Consider the following 24308-nt stretch of genomic DNA (forward strand, 5'->3'; position numbering starts at 1 on the left):
GAACTCAGTAGCCTGGACAGCTATAGACAGAAGGACAATGTTTCCTTCAACACCAAACACAATTTATGAGGCTCAGTTTCTCTTTACCAGATATGTGTTAAAAAAATTTCCATGGGGCGCCTGGGTGGCGCAGTCGGTTAAGCGTCCGACTTCAGCCAGGTCACGATCTCGCGGTCCGTGGGTTCGAGCCCCGCGTCAGGCTCTGGGCTGATGGCTCAGAGCCTGGAGCCTGTTTCCGATTCTGTGTCTCCCTCTCTCTCTGCCCCTCCCCTGTTCATGCTCTGTCTCTCTCTGTCCCAAAAATAAATAAAAAAACGTTGAAAAAAAAAATTAAAAAAAAAAAATTTCCATAAACGGGCCAATCCCAGGAACCATTATGTGATTTTTAAAAAATTCCTTTAACCCACTGGTAGTGTCACAATTATTAATAGTGACAATAATTTATTGAAAACCCATGATGAGCCATGATCAGTGCTTTATGTACACTGGCTACTTTATCATCTTTTGCTAGGTGTTTTCCCATATGACGGCTGGGAAGTGGGTTTGTGGTAGTATTGGCAAGCTGTGAGTCAGATCCCTGACCGATTCTAAAGCCGCTGATATTTCTGCAACGCCACCCTGCCTTCTATAGTTACAGAAAAGAAGAGGTACATCTCCTTCCTTGGAGATTTTCGAGAATAAAAGATACAAACATCCACATGCTGACAACCTGTGTTTCTACCCCTTTCTTTACAGGTAGTGTGGGTGACAGCCACCTTCCCTTACATCATCCTTTCAGTCCTGCTGGTAAGAGGCGCCACCCTCCCCGGAGCCTGGAGGGGTATTCTCTTCTACTTGAAACCCAACTGGCAGAAACTCCTGGAGACAGGGGTAAGATCATGAGGAAAACGATGTGCCCCTGTCTGTCATTTTACTAACTGAAGCTAGTCCCCCCGAGTAGGGACAACTATTGAAATTTGGGTTCAATGGCAAGTCTGCAGTCGTGCTTTAAGTCAGAAATAGAAGCATGAAAAGTAGAGTTGAGACCAGTAGATTGGTTTGTGCTTCAATGTTAGGAGGAGAAACCACATTTGTTGGCACTTGGTATGTGGTCATCCCTGGCATGAGCTTTGAGAGGTGGGTTTTCACTTTGCACGTAGCCACCTGGAAGCCAGAGTGCAGGCCCGGGGCCCAGTCCTCACCCCCACCTCTGCTGCCTTCCAGGTGTGGGTGGATGCTGCCGCACAGATCTTCTTTTCTCTTGGTCCTGGCTTTGGGGTCTTACTGGCTTTCGCTAGCTACAACAAATTCAACAACAACTGTTACCAGTGAGTATCTGCCCCCCACCCCAAGTAAAGCCTGAAAGTGGGGTGAGCATAAGTCAGCTGGCCAGGAGGAAGGGGATCGAACTAATGGCCTCAAGCCTGGCTGGGCTCAGGTGTGTCACAGATCCCTGACCAGTTCCCTCGTGGCCAGAGCACCCCCTGGGGTCGAAGCCTCACCCAGACCATTCAGAGATTGAGAGGAGCCCCAGGCCGCTTCCGTTTTTTAAGTCTCTGTATATCAAAAAAAAAATAAAGAAATGCCAAAGCAGGTTTACAAAAATTGCAACATATATTAAATATTTAGATTTCACTTATTGATGTGTTGAACAACAGTTGTAATGTGATAATTTCCTTATGTACATATGCACAAAAGTATGATGATTGGACTATTTTGACCAATACAAAAATGCCATAATTTTGGGGGCAAAATCAGAAATTTGGACAAAACAGTGAGTGTTGTACCAATTATGATTTCGGTATCACTCATCATCTTTTTATTTATTTTTTAATGTTTATTTACTTTTTTTGAGAGAGAGAGAGAGAGATGAGCAGGGGAGTAGAGTGAGAGGGAGAGAGAATCCCAAGCAGGCTCCATGCTGTCAGTGCAGAGCCCGACACAGGGCTCCATCCCACAAACTGTGAGATCATGACCTGAGCCAAAAACCAAGAGTCAGATGCTCAACTGACTGAGCCACCCAGGCGCCCCCACTCATCATCTTTAGAGTTAAATTTTTTTTTTAATGTTCCACCACAGATGGCAGGGTCCAGCACTCTAATTGTGCTTGTTCATAAGATAATTAATGAATTCTTTTATTCTTAAAAAGGAATTCACAAGTACCCTAAGCAATGTGGCATTGCATCGGGACCCCTGCCTGAAGTTGTATGATGAGGTGTTCTTTTAAAAGTGTCAAGATATTGGGGCACCTCAGTGGCATCTGACTTTGGCTCATGGTTTGTGAGTTTGAGCCCCAAGTCGGGCCCCAGCTCAGAGTCTGGAGCCTGTTCCGGATTCTGTGTCTCCGTCTCTCTCTGCCCCTCCCCCACTTGGGCTCTATGTCTCTCAAAAGTAAGTAAGTGTTAAAAAATTTTTTTTAATTTAAAAGTGTCAGGATATCTCTGTGACACTCTTGTAACCTCATTTGCACATAATTTCAAAAGTCTGAATCTGAGGGCTTCGCAAATGTGAGGCCAAGACCCCCTCCTGGCCCCCACTCCAATCCAGGCCCTGTTTCCGAGCAATTCTTGCTTGAAATCAAAAGGTCTGTGTTATTCCCGTTCACAACAGCACCATCTCTTCAAACCAGTCCTGACCTGCTGCTCTACCACGCCGTGCATGGTGGTAATGGCAGCTTGTGCTTCGAGCCACCTTCCCGTCTGAGAGGCTGGGCCTGGGAGGAGCGGAGGGGACACCAGGATTGGCCTGAGGTCCCTGTGAACTCAGCCTGCTCGTCCTTGCCTTGGCTGGTGACAGATGCTCTTTAGACTCTCTGCTTGGTGAACTGAGGTTCATTTGGGTTTTCTGCTCCAGAGACGCCCTGGTGACCAGTGGGGTGAACTGCATGACGAGCTTCGTTTCCGGATTTGTCATCTTCACGGTGCTCGGGTATATGGCAGAGATGAGGAACGAAGAGGTGTCTGAGGTGGCTAAAGATGCAGGTGGGAATGTGGGTTCCATTTACGTCCCTTACTCTTCACTGAACTGCTTGGCTGCTCTGTGGATCTTTACAAATATCTAACTTTTAAATTATTTCTAAGTGTTCCTTTAAAATTTTTCCAAAGTTTTAGGGAAACTTATTGCCTTCCATGTGCTCCACCCTGGTGGGGATGGGGTAGCTCCCCTGGCACCCAGTTCTGGGGACTTCAACACACATAGGCTTGAAATATGACTTAGACGAGGGCTTTTTAAACCAGTAGGTTTGGGTCCAGTGATGGGTACAAGTCTAGTAAGCAAATGATCCTTAGAATTTCCCCTTGGAGAAAAATAAAATGTAGATGACACAGTCACTCTATTTGTATTATGAGGCTTTCATGGAAAAGGAGTGACAGATATATTGAAAAAGTGGCAATGGGATCTCGTGGATGGAATCCCAACATGCTCGCCAACATGCTTCTGTCTCTGGCCTGATGCATAGCTCTGATCATGCCTGTACCCCAAACTAAGGCACCCCTATCTAGCTTGTGAGAGGTTGAGGACAAGTCCCTCACACTATCAAAAGGGACTTTAAAATAGCGGGAGGCCTTTATTCCAAAGCTTCTATGACTCTTCTGAAATCAGTTTCACGTCTCCGACTGTTTTGGAGCTAAAGTGATCAGAGAGAGCTAAATGTTGTGAAATGTTAGAGATATCAGTCCTGGCCCTGAAAAAAGCTCTGAGTTGTTATATGGTGGAAACTTATTCTTGTGTGCAGTTTTGCTAGTCTTAGGGTCTTGGGTTTGTTTCCATTCCCCACGTTAGTTGAGAGTTCACACTTTCCAAGATGGATACTATTCCCTGCCTGCCTCCCAGGATGTCAGCATGGGTTGGTGAGCTGGTGTGGAGTGTAAGGAAGTATTTGGTAGGTGTCCAAGCCTAATTCACATGTAAGGTCTTGTGACAAGAATTGTAATTGTTGGGGCGCCTGTGTGGCTCAGTCCGTTATGCGTCTGCCTCTTGATCTTGGGTCATGATCTCGCAGTTTGTGAGTTCAAGCCCCACATCGGGCTCTGCACTGGTGGTTCAGAGCCTTCTTGAGATTCTGTCTCTCCTTCTCTCTGCTCCTTCCCCTCTCTCTCTTGAAATAAACAAACATAAAAAATAAAAAAAGAATTGTAATTGCTGGTATGGCTGAGTTTTCCCCTGAGACATCTTTACAGAGCAGGTCCCAGGGACTACCTCCTCCTCTCTCCCTCTCTATCTCAGGCCCCAGCCTCCTCTTCATCACATATGCAGAAGCCATAGCCAACATGCCAGCGTCCACATTCTTTGCCATCATCTTCTTCCTGATGCTAATCACACTGGGCCTGGACAGCACCGTGAGTGGATGGAGAGGGAAACCTGGCTCTAAGGAGGAGGAAGAGGAACAGGAGGAGGGGAATGGGGAGTGGGAGGAAGGGGAGGGGGGAAGGGGAGCAGGAGGGAGGGGGTGCTGCACCTATCCCCCACCCCTCCCATCCTGGCCACCCCAGGCGGTCTTGGCTACTCCCTCCCGGTGCTTTCTTCGCCCCTGTTCAGTCCTCACTGCTGGTGCTCACGGCCCTCTAAGTGTGTTAGAGGGTCATAATGGGCTAATGAGGGTAAGGTGTCTGCACAGGCCAGGGCTCAGCATATGTGACCTGTTATTACTGGGTACCGTCCCTTGACCAGATGGCAGTATTTAAGGTGAGAGCAAGGTCACTCTTTTGTCTCAGTGCCCTGCTGCCCCACATTCGGCTCAGCACCTTGTACTTATTAGGGTGGAATGAGTCTCAGCTTTGAGTTGGCCTTTCTGGTGCAACCAGCGTCTCACCCAAGAGATGTCACATAAAGAAGTCCTGTCCAGGCCCTATATTTTCTTTCCTTGATGTCATTAGGGTTGGGTTCTAAATGAAATTGTGAAACAGGGTAATATATTTCCAGTGAGATCTGGTGTATGGTGGGGAACTGGTCATGACCAGCTTGACAGTCACTCCCTCCTGTTCACTGTCCTCGAAGGTGACAGACTTGTCCTCGAAGGTGACAGACTTGTCCTGAGCTTCCCCTGTGACTGCTTGTGTGTCCCTTTCAGTTTGCAGGCTTGGAGGGGGTGATCACAGCTGTGATAGACGAGTTTCCGCACATCTGGTCCGAGCGCCGAGAGTGGTTTGTGCTTGGTGTTGTCATTACCTGCTTCTTCGGATCCCTGGTCACCCTGACTTTTGTGAGTACCACAGCCCTCAGCTGTGAGCCAGCCTACCCTGGGGCAGTGGAACAGCACAAGAAGCTATTCCTTTCCTTCCACCCCACATGGTGCCCTGGCTTTGGGGCTAAAGTAAGAGGGGTTGTCACTGCTGTTAAAATGTCACCAAGGATAAGAAGAAAAGTTGTTTCTGGCAGCATCTGTTTGTAGAATCTGTGCATGGTATCTGGAGGTCTTAGCATTTTACATTAGACCCAATTTAGATTTCAGGCTTGGCAGGGTATCTGGAGAAAAACTAAGATTTGTTCTTCCAGTCTTTAGGGCTGCTTTCATGGGATTATTGCCGTGATGTCCTCATATGCAGAATATCTGAAGGCTGGCATCTCATGTTTGTCATGTCACCCTGTCTCCTCCAGGGAATTTGCAGTGGTGAGGAAGTCAGACCCTCTCTCCTATGATTTTTTTTTCTTTTCTGTAGCTGAAGCACATACTGTAAAATGTAATCAGGGCCCACAGGCATCCTAGGCTTGTGTCCTCCCGACATAAGGCAGATTTTGAAGATCTGAATCTTCAAGCTATGACCCCAGTGGCTCTGGTAGCTTTGTCAGGGTGGTGGGGCCCTGAGGAGGATCCAAAGGATTTGTGAGTTAAGTTAGAAGGCAAAGCCATGGCCACTGTGTTCAGTGGGTCTGGTATTACAAACTCTCCCAGGTTCAGTCTTCAGGGACCAAGATTCTTTTTTTTTTAGATTTTTTAAAAATTTATTTTACTTAGAGAGAGAGAGTGAGTCCATGGGAGGGGCAGAGAGAGAGAGGAAGAGAGGGAGAATTCCAAGTAGGCTCTGCACTGTCAGTGGCAGTGACCTCGGGCTCAAATTCATGAACCGTGAGATCATGACCTGAGCCAAAATCAAGAGTTGGTCACTTGCCACCCAGGCGCCCTGAGGGACGAGGATTCTTTAGGGTAGAGTACACAGTAGGTATTCAGTAAATTGAAGAAAGCTGAAAAAAAGATCCAGGGACTCTGTTGAGTTTGTCTCTTAAAACTTAGTGAGATAAAAAACAAGGAGAGAGTGCTCCATAGGACAGGAAGAGGCATCTGATGGAATGAAATCTGGCCCATACAGTGAGGGTCAGTCCAAGAGGCAGGCTCTGGGATATTTATATTAGGTCCAAGGTGGGAATTTTCTAGAATTATCCTAAGTTAAGAAGCTGCTTTTGGCTTTAATCATAAAGAGAAGGTAGTGCCTCAGAGGGCCCGCACTCAGGATCATGATGTCGTTTCCAGGGAGGGGCGTACGTGGTAAAGCTGCTGGAGGAATATGCCACAGGCCCTGCAGTGCTCACCGTTGTACTTATAGAAGCAGTTGCTGTCTATTGGTTTTACGGTAAGATGCTTCCTTCCATACTCATGATCTACACCAGCCTGCAGCCACCAGAGTAGAGAAGGGCTGATTTCATTGAAGAAAGTCAGGGCAGGGTACATCACCTCCCAGTGGGTCTGTAAAATAACCTCAGTGGAGTGCCTTCTTCAGAAACAGGTCACCATTTCCTCCACACTGATTCCCCTTACTCTTGGGAGGATGTTTTGTTTTTTTGTTTTTTTTCCTTCTGAGTTTAAATGTTCACCCAGTGGAGACAGGCTGAAGCAGTTCCATATAGCTCATCCATAGTGGAGGCTTCAAATACTGATTGTGTCTAAGAATTGAACAATGGACTAGTGCATAGTGAGTGCATTTGTAGAGTATACAATATCCCACTGTTTTATAGAGTAGCCCCAAGTTTAAATTTTGCAAGCAAGAGCTCCCTGCAAAGCCCTGAGATAGAGTTCAGGAGATTATTTTCCAGAGAAAAGGCAAGAATGTTCCTGTTTGTATTATCTGCCTTGGTGAAATCCCCACTTCACCCCTTCTGATCCTGGGATGGATTCTGATAAGGGTGAAACTAGCAGGAGCACAGAGAGTGGGCTAACATGGGTTCTAAGAATCCATGGGTGGGGGTGGGGATAACCTAGGAGTTGACATGAAGGAAACCAGGTTCAGAGATACCACTCTTCATCTTTATAAAATTAAGAAATGATTATTTTATTCTGAAAATGTATTGACTTTTCCCTCTAATTTCTATGGTAACAAAACAGCTTTGGCATGTTTGTTGTTACACATAATATGAAGAAGGGGAGGCCCCAAATTTCCAGCCCAGTTTTTAAATATGAGCCCAGTTTTTAAATTTTTTTTTTTCAACATTTATTTATTTTTGGGACAGAGAGAGACAGGGCATGAACAGGGGAGGGGCAGAGAGAGAGGGAGACACAGAATCGGAAACAGGCTCCAGGCTCTGAGCCATCAGCCCAGAGCCTGACGCGGGGCTCGAACTCACGGACTGTGAGATCGTGACCTGGCTGAAGTCGGACGCTTAACCGACTGCACCACCCAGGCGCCCCGAGCCCAGTTTTTAAAACAGAAGCCCTCCCTACCTCCTCAGTGATTCAGAGTATGTGAATTGCAGTAGACCTGCCCCAGGTATTGCTGGGTCTCTCAGGGAAGCAACTGCCTTGTCCCTCTTGATGTCTTACCAATACTCACTTTCACATACTTTTTATGGAAGAATCTTGATCTGGCATAGGAGATGGGCAATACGTGGTTAAAATTTTCTCTTGGAAGTTTCCAACAAAGGGTTGATGTCAGCCTCTGTCAAATGGGTTCACAATTCCTAGAAATTTTTTTTTTTTTTTTTTTTTTTTTTTTACCATTTATTCATTTTTTGAGAGACAGAGACAGAGCATGAGTGGGGGAGGGGCAGAGAGAGAGGGAGACACAAAAACTGAAGCAGGCCCCAGGCTCTGAACTGAGAGCACAGAGCCCGATGAGGGGCGGCTCAAACTCACAAACCCTGAGATCACGACCTGAGCCAAGGTCGGACATTTAACCAACTGAGCCACCCAGGCGCCCCTCCTAGAAAATCCTTTTCTACAGTAAAATCAAATATATGCTGAGATCTTAGAAAAGCAGTGTGGGTACCAAGCGGGGAGGCACCAGTGGGGGGGTTTTAGGTCCCCCCCAAATGTCCACCTATCCTCCCACTCTGTGTAGAAAGAAAGTTGCTTGCTATCAAATGCAGTTTTGTGACAAGTCCTCTGTCCCACTTTCAGACTAGATGGGTGCCCCTGAGCTCCTGCTGTGGAGAAATTCCAGAGCTGCTACTGTCTCTGAGAATCAAGGGACAGAACAGCCCATGTCCTCCCTCAGTCAATCTCTTTTTCTTTTGGGTGATTTTAGGCATCACTCAGTTCTGCAGTGATGTGAAAGAAATGCTTGGCTTCAGCCCTGGATGGTTTTGGAAGATCTGCTGGGTAGCCATCAGCCCTCTGTTTCTCCTGGTGAGTTGTCATTTCCCTCTCCTTCTGGCCCTGAAGAATGGCCCACTCAAACACTTATAAAAAGTAAACTTTATTGAAGTGTAACAGATACATGGAAAAGCGTGCCAATCTTAAATGTACATGTCATTGAAATTTTGTAATGGAGCACACTTTTGTAGCCAAAACTGTGCTAACAAAAACACAACCAGCACTCTAAAAGCCCCTCTGATGCCCCCTCCCAGTCACTGTGCTCCCCACACTTCCCCGCCCCCTCTTCTGACTTCTAACACTGTAGAGGAGTCTGGGCTTCGGTCCCTGCTGCATGTATTACATCATCCCCCAACTCAGTGATAATGATAAATAACATTTATTGAACATTAAGTGCCAGGCCAGACTTTGTGCTAAACTTACACCCATTGCTCTATTAATCCTTACAGCAATTCTACGAAGTATTAATAGTTCTAATGCTCCATTTTACATTTAAGGAAATTGAAGCCTTAAAGGGTCCCAGGTCACATGACAAGTAAGACCTATTCAAGACCTGGGAAAGATTTACTGAGCTGCTCTTGAAGGTCCTGGGAGGGGTCCTTGTAATTTTGTATTCATTTTTTTTTCAATGTTTATGTATTTTTGAGAGAGAGAGAGAGAGAGAGACTGAATGCGAGCGGGAGAGGGACACAGAGAGAGGGAGACACAGAACCTGAAGCAGGCTCCAGGCCCTGAGCCATCAGCACAGAGCCTGATGTGGGGCTCAAACCCACGAACCTGTGAGATCAGGACCTGAGCCGAAGTCAGACGCTTAACCCATTGAGCCACCCAGGTGGCTCATTTTCTTAAAAATACCCCTGCAAGTCCTCAAGCATGGACCTGAGTCAGAAGTAGAATACATTTATTGCTAAAGGACCTGGGTGAGAACATTCAGTTCCAAGGGTTACCTACTTGCCAGGATGCATTCAGCACTCACTCCTTCCTTATAGCACGTGCCTCTGCTTTTCCTCCTGGCATCCCTCTGAAAGGAGGTAACTTGCTCAAAGGAGGATAAGCACCCTGCTGACATCCCCAGTGTGCTCTGAGGTAGTGTGGGGTAAAGTGACTCTGTGCACATCAGCACAAATTACTCTCCAGTTCTTTCATTGATCTGTAACTTTATTTTGGAGGAAAATTTTAAAATCTTTTAGAGCCAAGAAAGTTTGTTGGACTGGTCCTTCCATCCAGCTCCAGCTTGTTAGGAGTGTCTGGGACGTCTCTGCCTTTGGCATATAGCTGTTACTTCCTGTCTTTAAAAACAAAAACAAAACAAAAAACCATTTTGTATTCTCTTTTGACTTTCTCTGGGCAGTCCTTTGTTTGGTATTTTATACCCATACATCTGGACAGTAACATATAAGATGAATGTTCATTCTTGCCTCTGCGATGCTGCCTGTGTCTCTCTCTACCCCAGAATCCCTTCTTGACTTCCATTCCCCTGGACCCTGAAGTTTTCTAAAACCAAAGCCAACTATTGTCCCAGGCAGCAGATAATTCTCAGGTCCCAGCGGCTCTGGTATGTTCCCCTAGATCTTGGCCTGGTAGTTCCTTATTACCTTATCAGCTCACTGGTGCTTTTTGGTAGATTAAAAACATATATATATATATATATATATATACTTTTTTTTTTTTCTTTTAAGTCAGACGTTTCAGTTGTTTTCAGTGAGGGTGTTGGCATGAACCACCTAGCCTGCCATTACTAGAAGCATAAACTCTGACATAAGTGGATTATTAATTTATATTATTACCAATGCTTTTAGATAATCTACTTAAATCCTTTCATTTGTTTTTCAAAGCAATTGGAGACATTGCATTATTTCCTTGAGGGAAGAAGCCATGTCTGTTTGTTTGTTTACTTTAGTATTTCCTACACAGTGAGGAGATGATGTCCAGAGCTGAGATTTGGGAGAGGCAAGTGAGGCACTCACCACAGGCATAAAATTCAGCAGGGGAAGTGCCGAAAAACTCAGTAATCAAGATAAAGACCATTTTAATGTAATATTTTCTAAAAAACCAAAATTAATGCAAAAAAAGTCTCCATTTGGGGTACCTGGATGGCTCAGTCGGTTAAGCATCTGACTTCAGCTCAGGTCATGATCTCACGGTTTGTGAGTTTGAGCCCCGCATTGGGCTCTGTGTTGACAGCTCAGAGTCTGAAACCTGCTTCAGATTCTGTGTGTCCCTCTCTCTGCCCCTCCCCGGCTCATGCTCTCTCTCCCTCTCATGAATAAACATTAAAAAAAAAAAGTCCCTAATCAACAGATTTCATTTTAAATAAACACAAGATCTGACCCTGTGCTTGCATGTCCAACCTCACCCACCTTACCCTAATCTGGCCCTGTCAGATCTTGTCTATTTAAACTATTGCACCATAGTATTATTTCTTGATTGCTAAAATTTACTTACATGTTGTGCCCAAGGTGAGTGCCTCACATGTTCCACCCTAGTCCTGGCTCTGGGTTCTTAGTACTTTTAATTTCTCTGAACCTCTGGTCATCTAACAGACTGGGTGAATACTTGGTGTACAGTCAGTGAGTTTCTGTGCCCAGCAAAACCCCTGCACAGATCTGTGTTCAGGCACATCACTCAATTCCTGTGATGTTTGCTTTACTCACTTCCTCTAAAGGCAAGTGCTCCAGTGCCCAATTAAGAGGAGGCAAATCTGTCTTCCACTTCTGGGTTTACTTAACAGAGCCTTTGCCCTGGGCTTTTTAAGGCTGCTTTCAGTAAACAATGAGTAGCTTACTAAAAATATTCTTTTTCACTGAGGCCAAGTTACAAAAAGAGAAAATATTATATATGAGCAAGGAGAGAGGGCCCTGCAAAGGCGTGTCGGGAGCAGCACTTACTGGCTCTGCCCCAAGAGCTTGAGGCCCCTCTGAACTGTGCTGGATTTCACACACCTGACATCAAGATGAGATCCGGGCTCCTAACTGCATCCAATCCATCTTTCCATGTTCCAAAACTGGCTTCCTTAGTAGCTGGGTCTGGGGTGAGGAGAGTAAGTCCAGAGAAAGGTTTGCAATTGGCCAGGCTCCTGTTTTGAAAGCTTCCTCCTGGACTTAGGACAACACTGTTGGAAAGATGGATATGTGTTTAACAGCTTCCCATTTTATTACCTGCAGACAAAGAAAAAAAGATACAAATAGATGTTTAACCACACAAATAATTTACATTACTGTCTTCTTTATGACTATGAAGTAATAAAATAAAATTAAATCAAGAGCAATAATGATTTCGGCCCAGTGGTTACTGGGCAAAAACTGATGTTTACGTTCTCTCTGGAAACCAAACTGAAATAAGAAAACTTATAAATGGAGTGTTGGGAGCACACTGTAGAATTTTTCTTGGGAGAAATTTTCACTGAGTTTTCAAGTAAAAAGTATATTAAGCTACTTTTTCCTTCCATTATTCCTTTCGTGATGAGGGCCTGGGGCAGGTGGGTACCCACTGTTCAGATGCCTCAAGCCATCCTTGTTGAAACCCCAGGCTGAGGTGCTCAATGCAGAAAGCAGAGAGCTCAAGAAAAGGGAAAAGTAGGAACATGTACCCCGGAGCCCAAGTCCTCTACAGGACTTGAGAACCTTAGTATCTCTCCTGGACAAAGCTAACTTCCATCTGACCAAAAATAATCACAGCTGAGAAATGAGGAAAAGAGAATAAAGCAGAGAAGTATGAAGCCTTAGGACTGGCAGGAGCCGTGGAAAGGTCATCCAGTTTAGTCTTCACTATCTGGGAGGACAGGCCCCAAACCACTCTTAGTAGATGCTGGTCTCTTCCCCTTTGCCCTGAAGGGGTTGCTGTAATTCCCCCAGAAACAACTTTCTGAGGCTTGGTGTCCCTGCTCTAAGGTTAAGGTGGGGGGTGGAAAGGAAAATCAATAATAAAACCTGTTTTATTGTTGCTGCTTAGGCACAGAAATTTGTGGATCCCATGTGTCAGAGCTCAGTCCAGGATAGATCACATCTGGGGAATTTCCCAAGAGGATCTCAGCCTTAGCATTTGGTGTTCATGGTATCAGAACTGTCCCTGTCTGCACGGATATTGTTAAGATTTTGAATGTTTTTTGGTATTTCTGTTTTAGTTCATCATTTGCAGTTTTTTGATGAGCCCACCACAGCTACGACTTTTCCAATATAATTATCCTCAGTGGAGTATCATCCTGGGTTACTGCATAGGAACCTCGTCTTTTATCTGCATCCCCACATATATAACGTATCGGCTGATCATCACTCCAGGGACATTTAAAGAGGTAGGTGCTAGTGTGTGTGTTCAGAGTAGTTAAATCGTTTTGGGAGAAAAGGGTCTTGTTATGCTCTGTTCGAAAGAGATGAGTCCACCACATGAAGCTCACCTACACCATGGTGTAGACCTGTGACGGCTGCCTCTGTCACCTTAAAAGGCATCCCATAAGCCTCAGATACAGTGGCAAAGAGTGAGCTGGTTATTTGCATGTGCCACAGCACACAGCTTGAGGTGTGTATAGCATTCTATACTCATCAGATAACTCCTCTGCCTTCTGCTTGCCATTGGGCATGGACATCAGATCTGTCATGTCTGAAGCAGTATGTGAATTTTAAGTAGAGATGATGGTGGAAAATGTCCATGGCCATTTTTCTAACAGCAGTATGACGAGTGCTATTTTGAAAATCATCACTAAATAAGGATGTAGTAGTTTTAGCTTAAGGCATTAGAGTAAAAACAACTTACCATTATAGTAATATTAATACAGTAATGAACAATGTGCTCTAAAATTTTAGGGACACCTGGGAGGCTTAGTTGGTAGAGCATCTGACTCTTGATCTCAGGGTTGTGACTTGATCTCAGGGTTGTGAGTTCAAGCCCCACGTAGGGGTGGAGCCTACTTAAAAAAAATGATAAAATTAATTTTAATCATAGAACCTTACAGTTTGTATAAGATTGTATATTTTTCAAAGCGTCTTCATGTATATTACCTCATTATGCTACCAAAATACCTTGGTCCATAACATTCTACCTATAAGGGAGGGAGGCCTCATATGCAATTTTGGTATAGTTAAGAAAAAAAAAAAGACTAAGAGAAAGGTAAATTTCTTAACTCTTTAGGGCCCTAGGCAGATCAAAAGTTGGACTTTTATGTGGAAAGTCTACCACTTGTTCACCTGGAATTTGGAGGATAGCATATGCACCTGCATCCTGGAAGTCTCAAGTTTGGAGTCATTCAACTAGATTAGGTCATTGTTGTAAAAACCTCCAGTAAACTACACAAAGATCCTGGGAAGATGTCCCCTAATAAGTAAGCATTCATGAAGACGTCAATAGTGATCCGTTTTCTTAGATTATCATCTTGTAAAAGGCCAGGGCCTGGCAAGTTTTGAGAGCAATGGTAGTCCAGCAACTAGAATGCTGCCAAAATATGGCAAAAAGCGGACCTGGCATTTTGGGATATCAGCAACCAGAAGGGCAGCAGAATGGGTGGCTAGGGACTAGAATACAAAAGCCAAAATTCTACTTTACAATGCTGTTCATTCCACCATTCTACCAAACACCTTAGTATACACCATACACCTTCTCTCCCTGCACAACATAGCTCCACTTAAGGGTAGTTAGAATTATTGGGGCACCTGGATGGCTCAGTTCGTTAAACAACAGACTTCAATCTCAGCTCAGGTCATGATCTGTTTGTGAGTTCGAGCCCCGTGCTGGGTTCTGTGCTGACAGTGCAGAGCCTGCTTGGGATTCTTTCCCTCCCTCTCTCTCTACCCGACTTGCACTCTCTCTCTCACAATAATTAAAAAAATTTTTTAAAGAGTAGTTACAATTATCTGTGTCCAGTTCCAAATTACCAAGACATAATTCTGTTTAATCAGTTATGATTTACATACTCGTCTATGGGGAAGGATGGTTTGTGAAACTTCACTTTCTATGGCTTGACACGTCCCGGTAGCTGATGAGGACTGGAGCAACTCCTTTTTAAGGGGATTTCTAGTGCGAGATTTCAGTACTTGAATGGTAAGGTCATTAGAAACACAAAATACATAATTTTATTAATTTCATTAATGGTGCGGCTAGAACTGTTTGGATTCTATAGGCCCTGCTCCTTAAAGAACTCCCAGAACCAGGAAATAAAAAGATTGAATGGGGGGGGGGGGGGCGGTGCCTGGTTGGCTCAGTCAGTTAGGTGCCCCACTCTTGATTTGGGCTCAGGTCATGATCCCATGGTCCTGAGACGGAGCCCCTTGCTCCCCACCCCTGTCAGGCTCCATGTGGAGCCTTCTTGAGATTCTTTCTCTCTCCTGCTGCCCCTCACCTGCTTGTGTGCATTCTCTCTCTCTCTCAAATAAATAAGAATAAAAAAGATTGAAGGACTGAAACTAATGTAACATTGTGTATCAACTATACTCAAAAAAGAAAAAAAGATCAGAGGGGACTACATACTTTTTCAACCCAAAATCTAAAGGATGAGAAGCAGAGCTTCACCTAAAATCCATAAATCAAAAACTACTTTCAGATCCAATTTTGCCCACTTCCTATACATACAGACTTTTGGCCATCAAAAATTTTACTAAGCCACTCAGTAAAGATTTTTCTAAGCCTCTGAAGTGGTGCTGTTTTTCCTTCTTCACAACCCTGAGCTGCTTCATGTCACCTTGATGCTAAGTTTTAAAAGGTGGGCTGTATATTTCATACCCAAGCCCAAACATATTTTAGATCTGTCTTAAAGCTTCTGTGTACTTCAGCTGTTTCTAAGCTAAAGACTCTCAACCTTTTCCCCATAGTGTGTTCTATGTCAACATGAGTTTGCTTTAGGAGTAATGACTTAAATGGTCACATCTTTTTCAACTTAGTTATGATAATTTGTACCCTTGTATGAATTAACCAGTACTCCTTCACAGGTAGATTCATTAAATCAGTAACAGCCCAGCCATTACAGTGACTGCTGGCACTGCACCATGCCTGGGGTGTATGTGCCGGGCACAAGGAGCCTGGCTGAGGGGTGGGGGAGCTGGGGGACAGAGGCCAGCACTCACTCTGCTCCCCAGGCCCTGTGTGGCCACAGCAGGCCTCCTTTGTCCAGAGAAAAGGATGCCCTTACCCAGGTCATCAAAAGCATGTTATAGGCCAGTGGAGGGTTCTATTGAAAGCTCATTATTTTCTCCCATTAGTGTTACAGTGATATTCTTAGCTTACAGATGGTTGTAGTTCCTGAATATGTCATTTTTTAAAGTTGTATGTATGTATGTATGTATGTATGTATGTATGTATGTGATCTCTATACCCAACATGGGTCTCAAGATTCCAAGACCAAGAGTTGCATGCTTTCCGACTGAGTCAGCCAGTTGCTCCCTGAATGTATCATTTTTATCTACATTTGAAAGCAAATTGGGAATTCCTTTGTTTAAAAAAAAATTTAATGTTTATTTATTTTGAAGAGAGAGAAAGTGGGAAAGGGGCAGAAAGGGTGAGACAGAATCTCAAGTAGGCTCCACACTGTCAGGCACAGAGCCCGACATGGGACTCAACTCATGAACCATGAGATCATGACCTGAACTGATATCAAGAGTTAGACACTTAACCAACTGAGCCACCCAGGCGCCCTGGGAATTTCTTTCTTAAGGAAAGTCAATGAGACTATTCCAACTTACTATTAAATGCCATTAACATGCTATTTAAATGTTTCAATACTAAGGTTGAAATATTTTTGCAATACTGTTAAATTATAAGAATGTTTATAACATCATATTTTCTTCTCAACAGCGTATCATTAAAGGTATCACTCCCGAAACACCAACAGAAATTCCCTATGGGGACGTCCACTTGAACGCCATATAAAACACTTCAATGAGAGGAAAATGGCTTCCCAACAACCTCTCCTCTGGTTCTGACTAGTCATGCCTCGCCTTCTCCCCTCTAAGTCAGAGTTTCCAGCTAAGCCTGACAATGGAAGGGCCTTCTTCACGGAGAGACAGTCCCAAAGACTATGGTGCCCAGACTGTAATGGCCTCCAACTACTTCTTTCTGTGAAATCTCCCTGACATATTACGTTAGCTCTGTGACATAGCTGAACTGGATTATTTTGGATGTGCAAGGGTGTGTATGGAGGTGATGAAAACCACCATCTAGTCAGTTAGGATTAGGTTTAGAATCAAGTTTGTAAAAGTCTCATGTATCATTTCTTGTTATTATCATTGGTATCTGACATCCATTTGCTTCTAAAGGTTTCACTGTCATGAATGCATAAACCACGTAGGAGAAAACAGGGATGCTGTTTTGCTAGCCATATATTTTCTGAATAGCATAGAATTCTGTAGCTGGAATCTACTAGAACCCTTTAACCTGTGTGCTGCTGTGGAGTCAGGAGAGGAAGATGTAGAAACTAAATTCAAAAATAATGTATACATGTGAGCATGTGTGTCTGTGTATACTGTTGTTTCAGTGTATCCTTATCTCTATTCCAATACTTTGGGCCCATTTCAAACTATATGAATTTCCTTTAATTTTTCTTACATTAACAAATTCCACCTACTCAAATGTGTATGTATGTTATTATAAGGGTATAACTGCTACACATGTTCTGTCACCTTCTCCTTTTCCTATGACACTACTGTAGCCACACACCTTCCTTTATGGGTCAGTGTTCAGCGTTTGCTGCACTTCATTGCCATCTTCCTGTCTCTGCCAGCTAAACATTCAGGATAACATTCCACAGGCAAATCTGGCCTATTTCATCAGTGACTGTGGCTTGGCCGTGAACTGCTTTGAAGATGGATACTGACAAATGCATCTTCAGTGCTCAGTTAACTATCTGGTTTAAGCTCTGTTTCAAATGACTGGGTTACTTTGCTCTGTGAAGAGGATAAGTGCAATTCTTGCTTATAGGATATATAGGTCTGGCACCCTGACTATAACCAAGGTCATCCTTAGTCCAGAAGTAATTGGAGACTTTGGGTTAGCCTTAAATGGAACTCCCCCAACCCTTCCTGGTGACAATCAGGACTGTGAGTCCTCCAGATAATTTCCCAAGATTGAGTCTAAACTAAGTAAGGCTGATTGGAAAAGGGTCAGTTAAATGAGTAGCTTTTCATTTCACATAAAGCCTTTAATACATATCAAGTGAACTTTACCTTTTGTGGCTTGTGACTCTCAGATGTGTAAGTAAAGAAGCAAATTCACCTTGTATAAGATTTCCTCATCAAAATCTTAAAGGGAATAAAACCTAGTCAATGATAAAAGGACTCACTCATCTAGCCCCATATCACTTCACTCCTCTATATAAATCAAATTTGATTCTAACCTTATAGAAAGAAAACCCATATAGCAGAGGCCTGGTTTTATCCAATTATAGATCTTCCTCTCTTGGCTTCCTTTCCCCAACAATTTCTGCCCCAGACATCTTCCTGTGTTCCCCCTACATCCTTCTATTTCTGATTCTTTGCCTTTCTCAGCAGGATATTTTCCTTATAGATGTGAGCTGCTGAGAAGTTTCCCGAAATATTAGAGGAAAAGAGAAGAGGGATTAAAAAATGTCCCTCACTGACCTACCTTCATTATCTTCACTCTTTCCTTCCTTTATGCTACCGTATTTCCATTTTCTTTGCTTTCTTTCAAGCTGAAAGGAGAGGGATTGTATAAGTGGCAGCGTATTCAGTGGTAAATAGCTTTGCAAATTTTAAGAACTACTTTATAAAGATATTCAGATATGGATTCTTTCCATCCCACACACACTTATACATGCTTCAAAGATATTATTTTTTAAAAAGCACTTTTTCAAACAATTAGAGTTGGCCAAGCCAGGTATTGAGGGAATTATATAGGCATTTTGAAATGTTGTCAGACTTCACTGGACTTAAAAACAAAAAACAAAAAACAAAAAACCTCTGTTCTGCATAGTTTGCATTTCCTTGAGCCCTATTTATCAGTACTACTATGGATTTTTTTTAAAGGAAAACGTAGAAGTAGGGAGATGGACTTTAAAACAATCTTTTAAAGATCTTTTACATTTAATGTAGTATTTACATAAAAGTAAAAATAAAAATGGAATTGAATTGTAAAGTTAAGTACTGACGTTAATTTTTTTTTTTTTTTTTTTTTTGCTGTGATTTTATTAGTAAGAAATACCCAAGAAATAGGCAAGACACAAGACAAAGGCATGGAGGCAATTCAACTGATTAAAGTTGTTTCCTATATTGATAAGTAATGAAGCCAAAGAATTCATCACTCTTCCAGAAAACAACCCATTTAAAATTCGTTCCATTTGTTGTGCAGACTGCATATGACTTGTAACCTAAATTCATTGCCCTGGCTGCCCCATCTGGAGATGAATGCAAGAACCTGACAAGCACAAAGTCTATATAACAGCTCCAAAATCAAATCGTGAAAATCGAATCAAATAATGAAATCTCAAATAAGGCAAAAAAAGTTCTTTGGTGAGATGAATCACTCCTCGCCATCCTTTTTACTAGGCTTGTTAATTTGATGACACTAATCTCAAAATTTAAGCTTAAATATGAATTTCCATTTAATTTATCCACCCCACCGCCAAGCCTTAAAAGGGAGATTATTCTCCTAGAATTAGGATCATATTCTCCCTGGTAAGTAGGAAAGAGTGACCTGATATGTTCTACTTGTTGTATAATTGATTTGGGGTTCACTGTCAAAGCAAAGCTTAAAACTATGGAATGCAATGGCTTCACTGTGGTGTTCTTACACATATCTTAGTGCCTAGCTACAAAATCATACAGTTGAAGCCTGGTTCCTTTCTTAGCAAGTCTCTTTACTCATAAATCAACAACTGATGCTTAAGACACCAGAATTGTTCAGAATGGTTGTCTTCATTAAACAGCAGTAACCAGAGGACATTTTCCACCATCCCTTTTTTCTTGTCTTTTTTTTTTTTTTTTTTTTTTTTTTTTTTTTTTGGTTAGGGAAGGGTGGGGAAGAGAAGCAGTAGTTTCCTCAGAGAGACTATGTTGCAAAATAGTCTTATGCTAAGTGGGAAGAGATATATAGTTTAAAGTCATCATGGAACTCACACAAGGTGAGGGGCACCTGAGTGGCTCAGTCAGCTAAACATCTGACTTCAGCTCAGGTCATGATCTCATGGTTCGTGAGTTCGAGCCCTGCATGGGGCTCTCTGCTGTCAGCGCAGAGCTTACTTCAGATCCTTGGTCTCCCTCTCTCTCTGCCTCTCTCCTGTGCATGTGCACAATCTCTTCAATAATAAACATTAAAAAAAAATAATAAAACACAAGGTGAGTTACACAAAAGGCTCTTAACTAAAAAGTTGAGCTTATAAAGTGCTTATTTGAGAAGGATGCTAGCAAATGAAATTTATAAATCCAAGTGTAGGAAAAAGAAACATTACAACAGAGAATATCCCTAAATTGTAGAAAGCTGTTCTGGTTCACATGAAATATTTTAGTTTTTGACTTTTTTTCCCAGTATCAGAGATAAGTAAATGATCTTTATTACAATTTGTCATGATTAGTTCCATGGATGGAGTATTTCAAATCTCTTAACTTTTTCTTTTCTTACTTTCCCTTCATTGCTTACCTTTCTCTAAATTTTAATGACAACAATATTTTAAGGTTTAGGTAACCACAGTACAGGCAGAGCAAACCTGGTGATCTACCTAATTTCTCTGCTCTTTTTGGGCTCTGGAAATTTTTTTTTATTAAATTTTTTAAAATGTTTTATTTATTCTTGAGAGACAGAGTATGAGCAGGGGAGAGGCAGAGAGAGAGGGAGACAGAATCCAAAGCAGCCTCCAGGCTCCGAGACATCAGCACAGAGCCCCAATGCGGGGGTCAAACTCACAAACCGTGAGATCATGACCTGAGCCAAAGTTGGACACTTAACCGATTGAGCCACCCAGGTGCCCCGGGTTCTGGAAGTTTCTAAATGAAGGTGAGGTTATTTCCTCTGCTAGAATGAAACAATACTCCTCTCAGTTGTTTTAGTGGGCATTTACCACAATGGAAAAGATAAACGTTTTAGGATGGAATCTTAAATATTGTCTCTCCTTTGGATTCATATAACTGGGATCTACTTAGTATTTCTGAATTAGGTGTTTCAAAACAACTCACCTTTTCAAGAGAAGACTTTAAAAAAAATAATTCACAATATATTTCAGTTGGAATTTCAGATGGTCTTTCTCTTACCTACACATCACAATATCCATGCCAAATTGCTCTAACACCAGTGCAAGTTCGTCTTTAGTGTTTTGTTTTGTTTCAAGCCATCACAATAGATTGTCTTCACTGGCCAACTCCAATTTGGAAACTCTGTATATGTTTGAATACCTCATCAGAAAAAAGTTTTAATGTCTGCTAAATCTTATCATTTATGGGAAAGAATAGATTATAGCAGTCCTTCAATTCTAAAATTGAAGACTCCAATTATAGTAATTTATTTCTAAGAGTTAGTAACCAGTGACAGCCCAAACAACAAATATTTGGGGAGGAAAGGTTATCTCACCTTTATGCTAAAATACCTAACATACTATAAGCAAACAACAGCATTTCTGGTTTGTTTTTTTTTTTTTCTTTTGTAAAAAAATGTCATTTTGGGAGTGCCTATCTGGGTCAGTCAGTAGAGCATGAGACTCTTGATCTCAGGGTTGTAAGTTTGAGTCCCACGTTATGTGTAGAGATTAAAAATAAAATATTTTTTTAAATGTTTTTTTTTTTGAGAGAGAGAGAGAGAGAGAGAGAGAGAGAGAGAAAGAGAGAGACTGCATATGGGGGAGGGGCAGAAAGGAGGACAGAGAATCCAAAGCGGGCCCTGTGCTGCTGACAGCAGAGAGCCCGGTGCAGTGGCTCAAACTCGAACCATGAGATCATGACCTGAGCCAAAGCTGGACATCTAACTGACTGAACCACCAGATACCCCAAGAATAAAATCTTAAGAAGAAAAAAAGGTATTTGAAAAAGAAACATTATTCTTATTCAAACTCTAATCTACAGGTACACCTTAAGAAAAGTTGATATATGGAAAATGCATATTTTAAAAGATAAAATTAGGGACTTAAGAATTTAGTTATTTCTCCAATGTTATTTAAAATATGATTTGATTATTGCTTCTCGGCCTTTGGCTAAGATCAAGTGTAAATATGATTTAATTCACAAAATTTCAGGATACTTTGTGTGTTGGACATATCAGCGAGGTGTTTCAAATTCTAGATTATGGTTGAGTTATATACAAATGGTATTTCTTCCCCCTCATCTTTACTTCACCTCCCACATTACCTACAGCAAAAATTAAGCAAATTTTGGAGCACCTGGGTGGCTCAGTCAGTTAAGTGTGTGATTCTTGATTTCAGCTCAGGTCATGATCTCACAGTTTGTGAGATCGAGCCCCACATTGGACTCCACACTGACAGCACAGAGGTTGCTTGGGATCCTCTCTCTCTGCCCCTTCCCTGCTCACTCACTGCCTTTCTCTCTCTCAAAGACAAATAAATAAATATTACAATTAAGTAAATTTCTTCCTCACTTCTGTCAACAGTGGTAATATGAAATTTCTCACTGTTCTTTTTTACATGAAACATAATTATTTTAAAACTTTAGTGGTAGAACTAATTTTTTTTAAGTTTTATTTAAGTAATCTCTATACCCAATGTAGGGCTCAAACTCACAGCCCCGAGATCAAGTCACATGCTCTTCCAATTGAGCCAGCCAGGAACCCCAGAACTACACTACATTTTATTTGTATAAAAGTAGTTTCCTCTTAAAGATTCATAGCATGCCCCTGTATTCATTTATGCAGTTTAGTTGTAAATGGTCCAAGTTAAATGTGAGATGTCAGCAAATGCATTATGTTGTGAACTGTCAACTGTAATAACTTTTCACATTACGATATATAGATTTGTTTTGTCTCAAAATAGAAACAAAACTTACAAACTTTTAACGTTAAGATAAAAATCTTTATCTTAGGGTGCCTGCATGACTCAGTTAAGCATCTGACTTTGGTTCAGGTCATGGTCTCGAGGCTTGTGAGTTTGAGCCCCCATGTTGGGCTCTCTGCTATCAGCACAGAGTCTGATTTTGGATCTTCTGTCTCCCTCTCTCTCTGCCCCTCCCCGTGCTTTTGCTCTGTCTCTCAAAAATACACATTAAAAAAAAAAAATCTTAATCTTGGGCATCTGGGTGGCTCAGCTGGTTGAGCATCTGACTTCAGCTCAGGCCTTGATCTTGTGGTTTGTGAGTTCGAGCCCACATTGGGCTCTGTGCTGACAGCTCAGAGCCTGGAGTCTGCTTCAGATTCTGTGTCTCCCTCTCTCTCTCTGCCCCTCCCTTGCTCACACACACACACACACACACACACACACACACAACACACTCTCTCTCTCTCCCAAAAATAAACATTAAAAAAAATTTTTTTTTAATCTCAGTCTTAACTGTACAAAACATTTATACAATTCCCAAGCACTACTGCATGTCATTTGCAAATATTTAGTATCGAAACTACCTACAATTAGAAATACTAAATTTCGGAAAGGCTAAATTATGACAATTCTTTGTGTTTTGTGCAGAACTTCAGTTTATAATGTATTTTCACATCTATCATTTCACATGATCATCAGAGCTCTGGGTGGCAGCTGTTATTTCCCTAGTGTTGCAGATGAGGAGCCTGAGGCTCAAAGAAGTTAATTTGCCCAAGTTCACAGCTGACAAGTTCCAGGACAGAACGTGCACCTAGGCTTTCTGATTCCAGGCCAAAGGTTATTCTCATGCTATCTTTTTTTTTTTATTTAAAAAAAAAAATTTTTTTTTTCAACGTTTATTTATTTTTGGGACAGAGAGAGACAGGGCATGAACGGGGGAGGGGCAGAGAGACAGGGAGACACAGAATCGGAAACAGGCTCCAGGCTCTGAGCCATCAGCCCAGAGCCCGACGCGGGGCTTGAACTCACGGAGCGCGAGATCGTGACCTGGCTGAAGTCGGACGCTTGACCGACTGCGCCACCCAGGCGCCCCCTCATGCTATCTTTAAAATCATCCATAGAAGCCTACATACATAGATCTAAATTCAAAAATGAAAATCATGGGGGATGTATTTTCAATAAATAAGGACATTCTCCTACATAACCACATTACAACCATCAAAATCAGGGAAGTGACATTGATACATTAGTGCCATTTAGTCTCAGGCCTCATTTAATGACATCCTTTTAGCAAAAGGATCCAGTCCAGAATCACAGTTTTCATTAGTTTCATGCCTCTTTTGTTTCCTTCAGGCTGGAAGTTTCCCAGTCTTCCCTTGACTTTCATGACCTCAATACTTCTGAAGATTATAAGTCAGATATTTGGCAGAATGTCCCTCAGTTTGATGTTTGATGATGATTGATTTCTCATGATTAGATTCAGGCTAAGTATTTTTGGCAAATATCACAGGAATGGTGCTCATGCTCCTCTGTCTTCACCTGATGCTCCTCTATCGGGTGAAACACAATTTGATCTGTCCCATATTAGTGATGTTAACATCAGTTACCCAAATAAGGTGGTGTCTACCAGACTTTCCACTGTAAAGTTTCTTTTCTTTTGTAATTAATATTTTGTAGGGAGTATGTAACTCTGAGACTGTGCAAATATCCTCTTCCTCTTCTAACATTTATTCATTTATTTTTCATGGATTATTTTGTTCAGTGGACTATAATCATTAATTTTGATGCTCAAATTATCCCACATTTAGCCAGTGAGAGTCCTGGCAAGCTGGCTCCTATCCTTATGACATGTGCCTATCATTTAGAACACTTCCTTACTTTCTGGAGTAAGATGTTCCAGGATCA

At 42.3% G+C, this 24308-nt stretch overlaps 1 protein-coding gene and 1 long non-coding RNA gene across 8 annotated transcripts in view; one reads left to right on the forward strand and one right to left on the reverse strand.

The window, feature by feature from the left end:
• SLC6A4 (solute carrier family 6 member 4) overlaps positions 1-24308 on the forward strand; it is a 66105-nt gene that overhangs the window by 24993 nt on the left and 16804 nt on the right. For 2 of the 3 annotated variants that reach the window (XM_086686427.1, XM_086686428.1), the window contains 8 exons: positions 736-870; positions 1204-1307; positions 2833-2960; positions 4204-4316; positions 5048-5179; positions 6446-6545; positions 8433-8533; positions 12624-12791. In XM_086686427.1, coding sequence (XP_086542553.1) covers positions 736-870; positions 1204-1307; positions 2833-2960; positions 4204-4316; positions 5048-5179; positions 6446-6545; positions 8433-8533; positions 12624-12791 — 981 coding nt within the window. Of the gene's footprint in view, positions 1-735; positions 871-1203; positions 1308-2832; positions 2961-4203; positions 4317-5047; positions 5180-6445; positions 6546-8432; positions 8534-12623; positions 12792-16276; positions 18572-24308 lie in introns of those variants that run through there. The other variant, XM_025916369.2, reaches the window with a different exon arrangement.
• On the reverse strand, positions 8588-18132 carry LOC147574153 (uncharacterized). Of its 5 annotated transcripts, none has more exons than XR_015243957.1 (4): positions 18062-18132; positions 14404-14503; positions 13250-13400; positions 8588-11658 (listed from the first exon to the last, which is right to left on the reverse strand). It is a non-coding gene; the product is annotated as an uncharacterized LOC147574153 (long non-coding RNA). The 5 variants fall into 5 exon arrangements; XR_015243955.1 differs by having other exon boundaries at positions 14404-14522; XR_015243958.1 differs by having other exon boundaries at positions 13250-13403; positions 14404-14522.

Source organism: Puma concolor, chromosome E1 (genome assembly GCF_028749965.1).
Source record: "Puma concolor isolate L17-30 chromosome E1, mPumCon1.1.hap2, whole genome shotgun sequence".
NCBI classification, from domain to species: domain Eukaryota; kingdom Metazoa; phylum Chordata; class Mammalia; order Carnivora; family Felidae; genus Puma; species Puma concolor.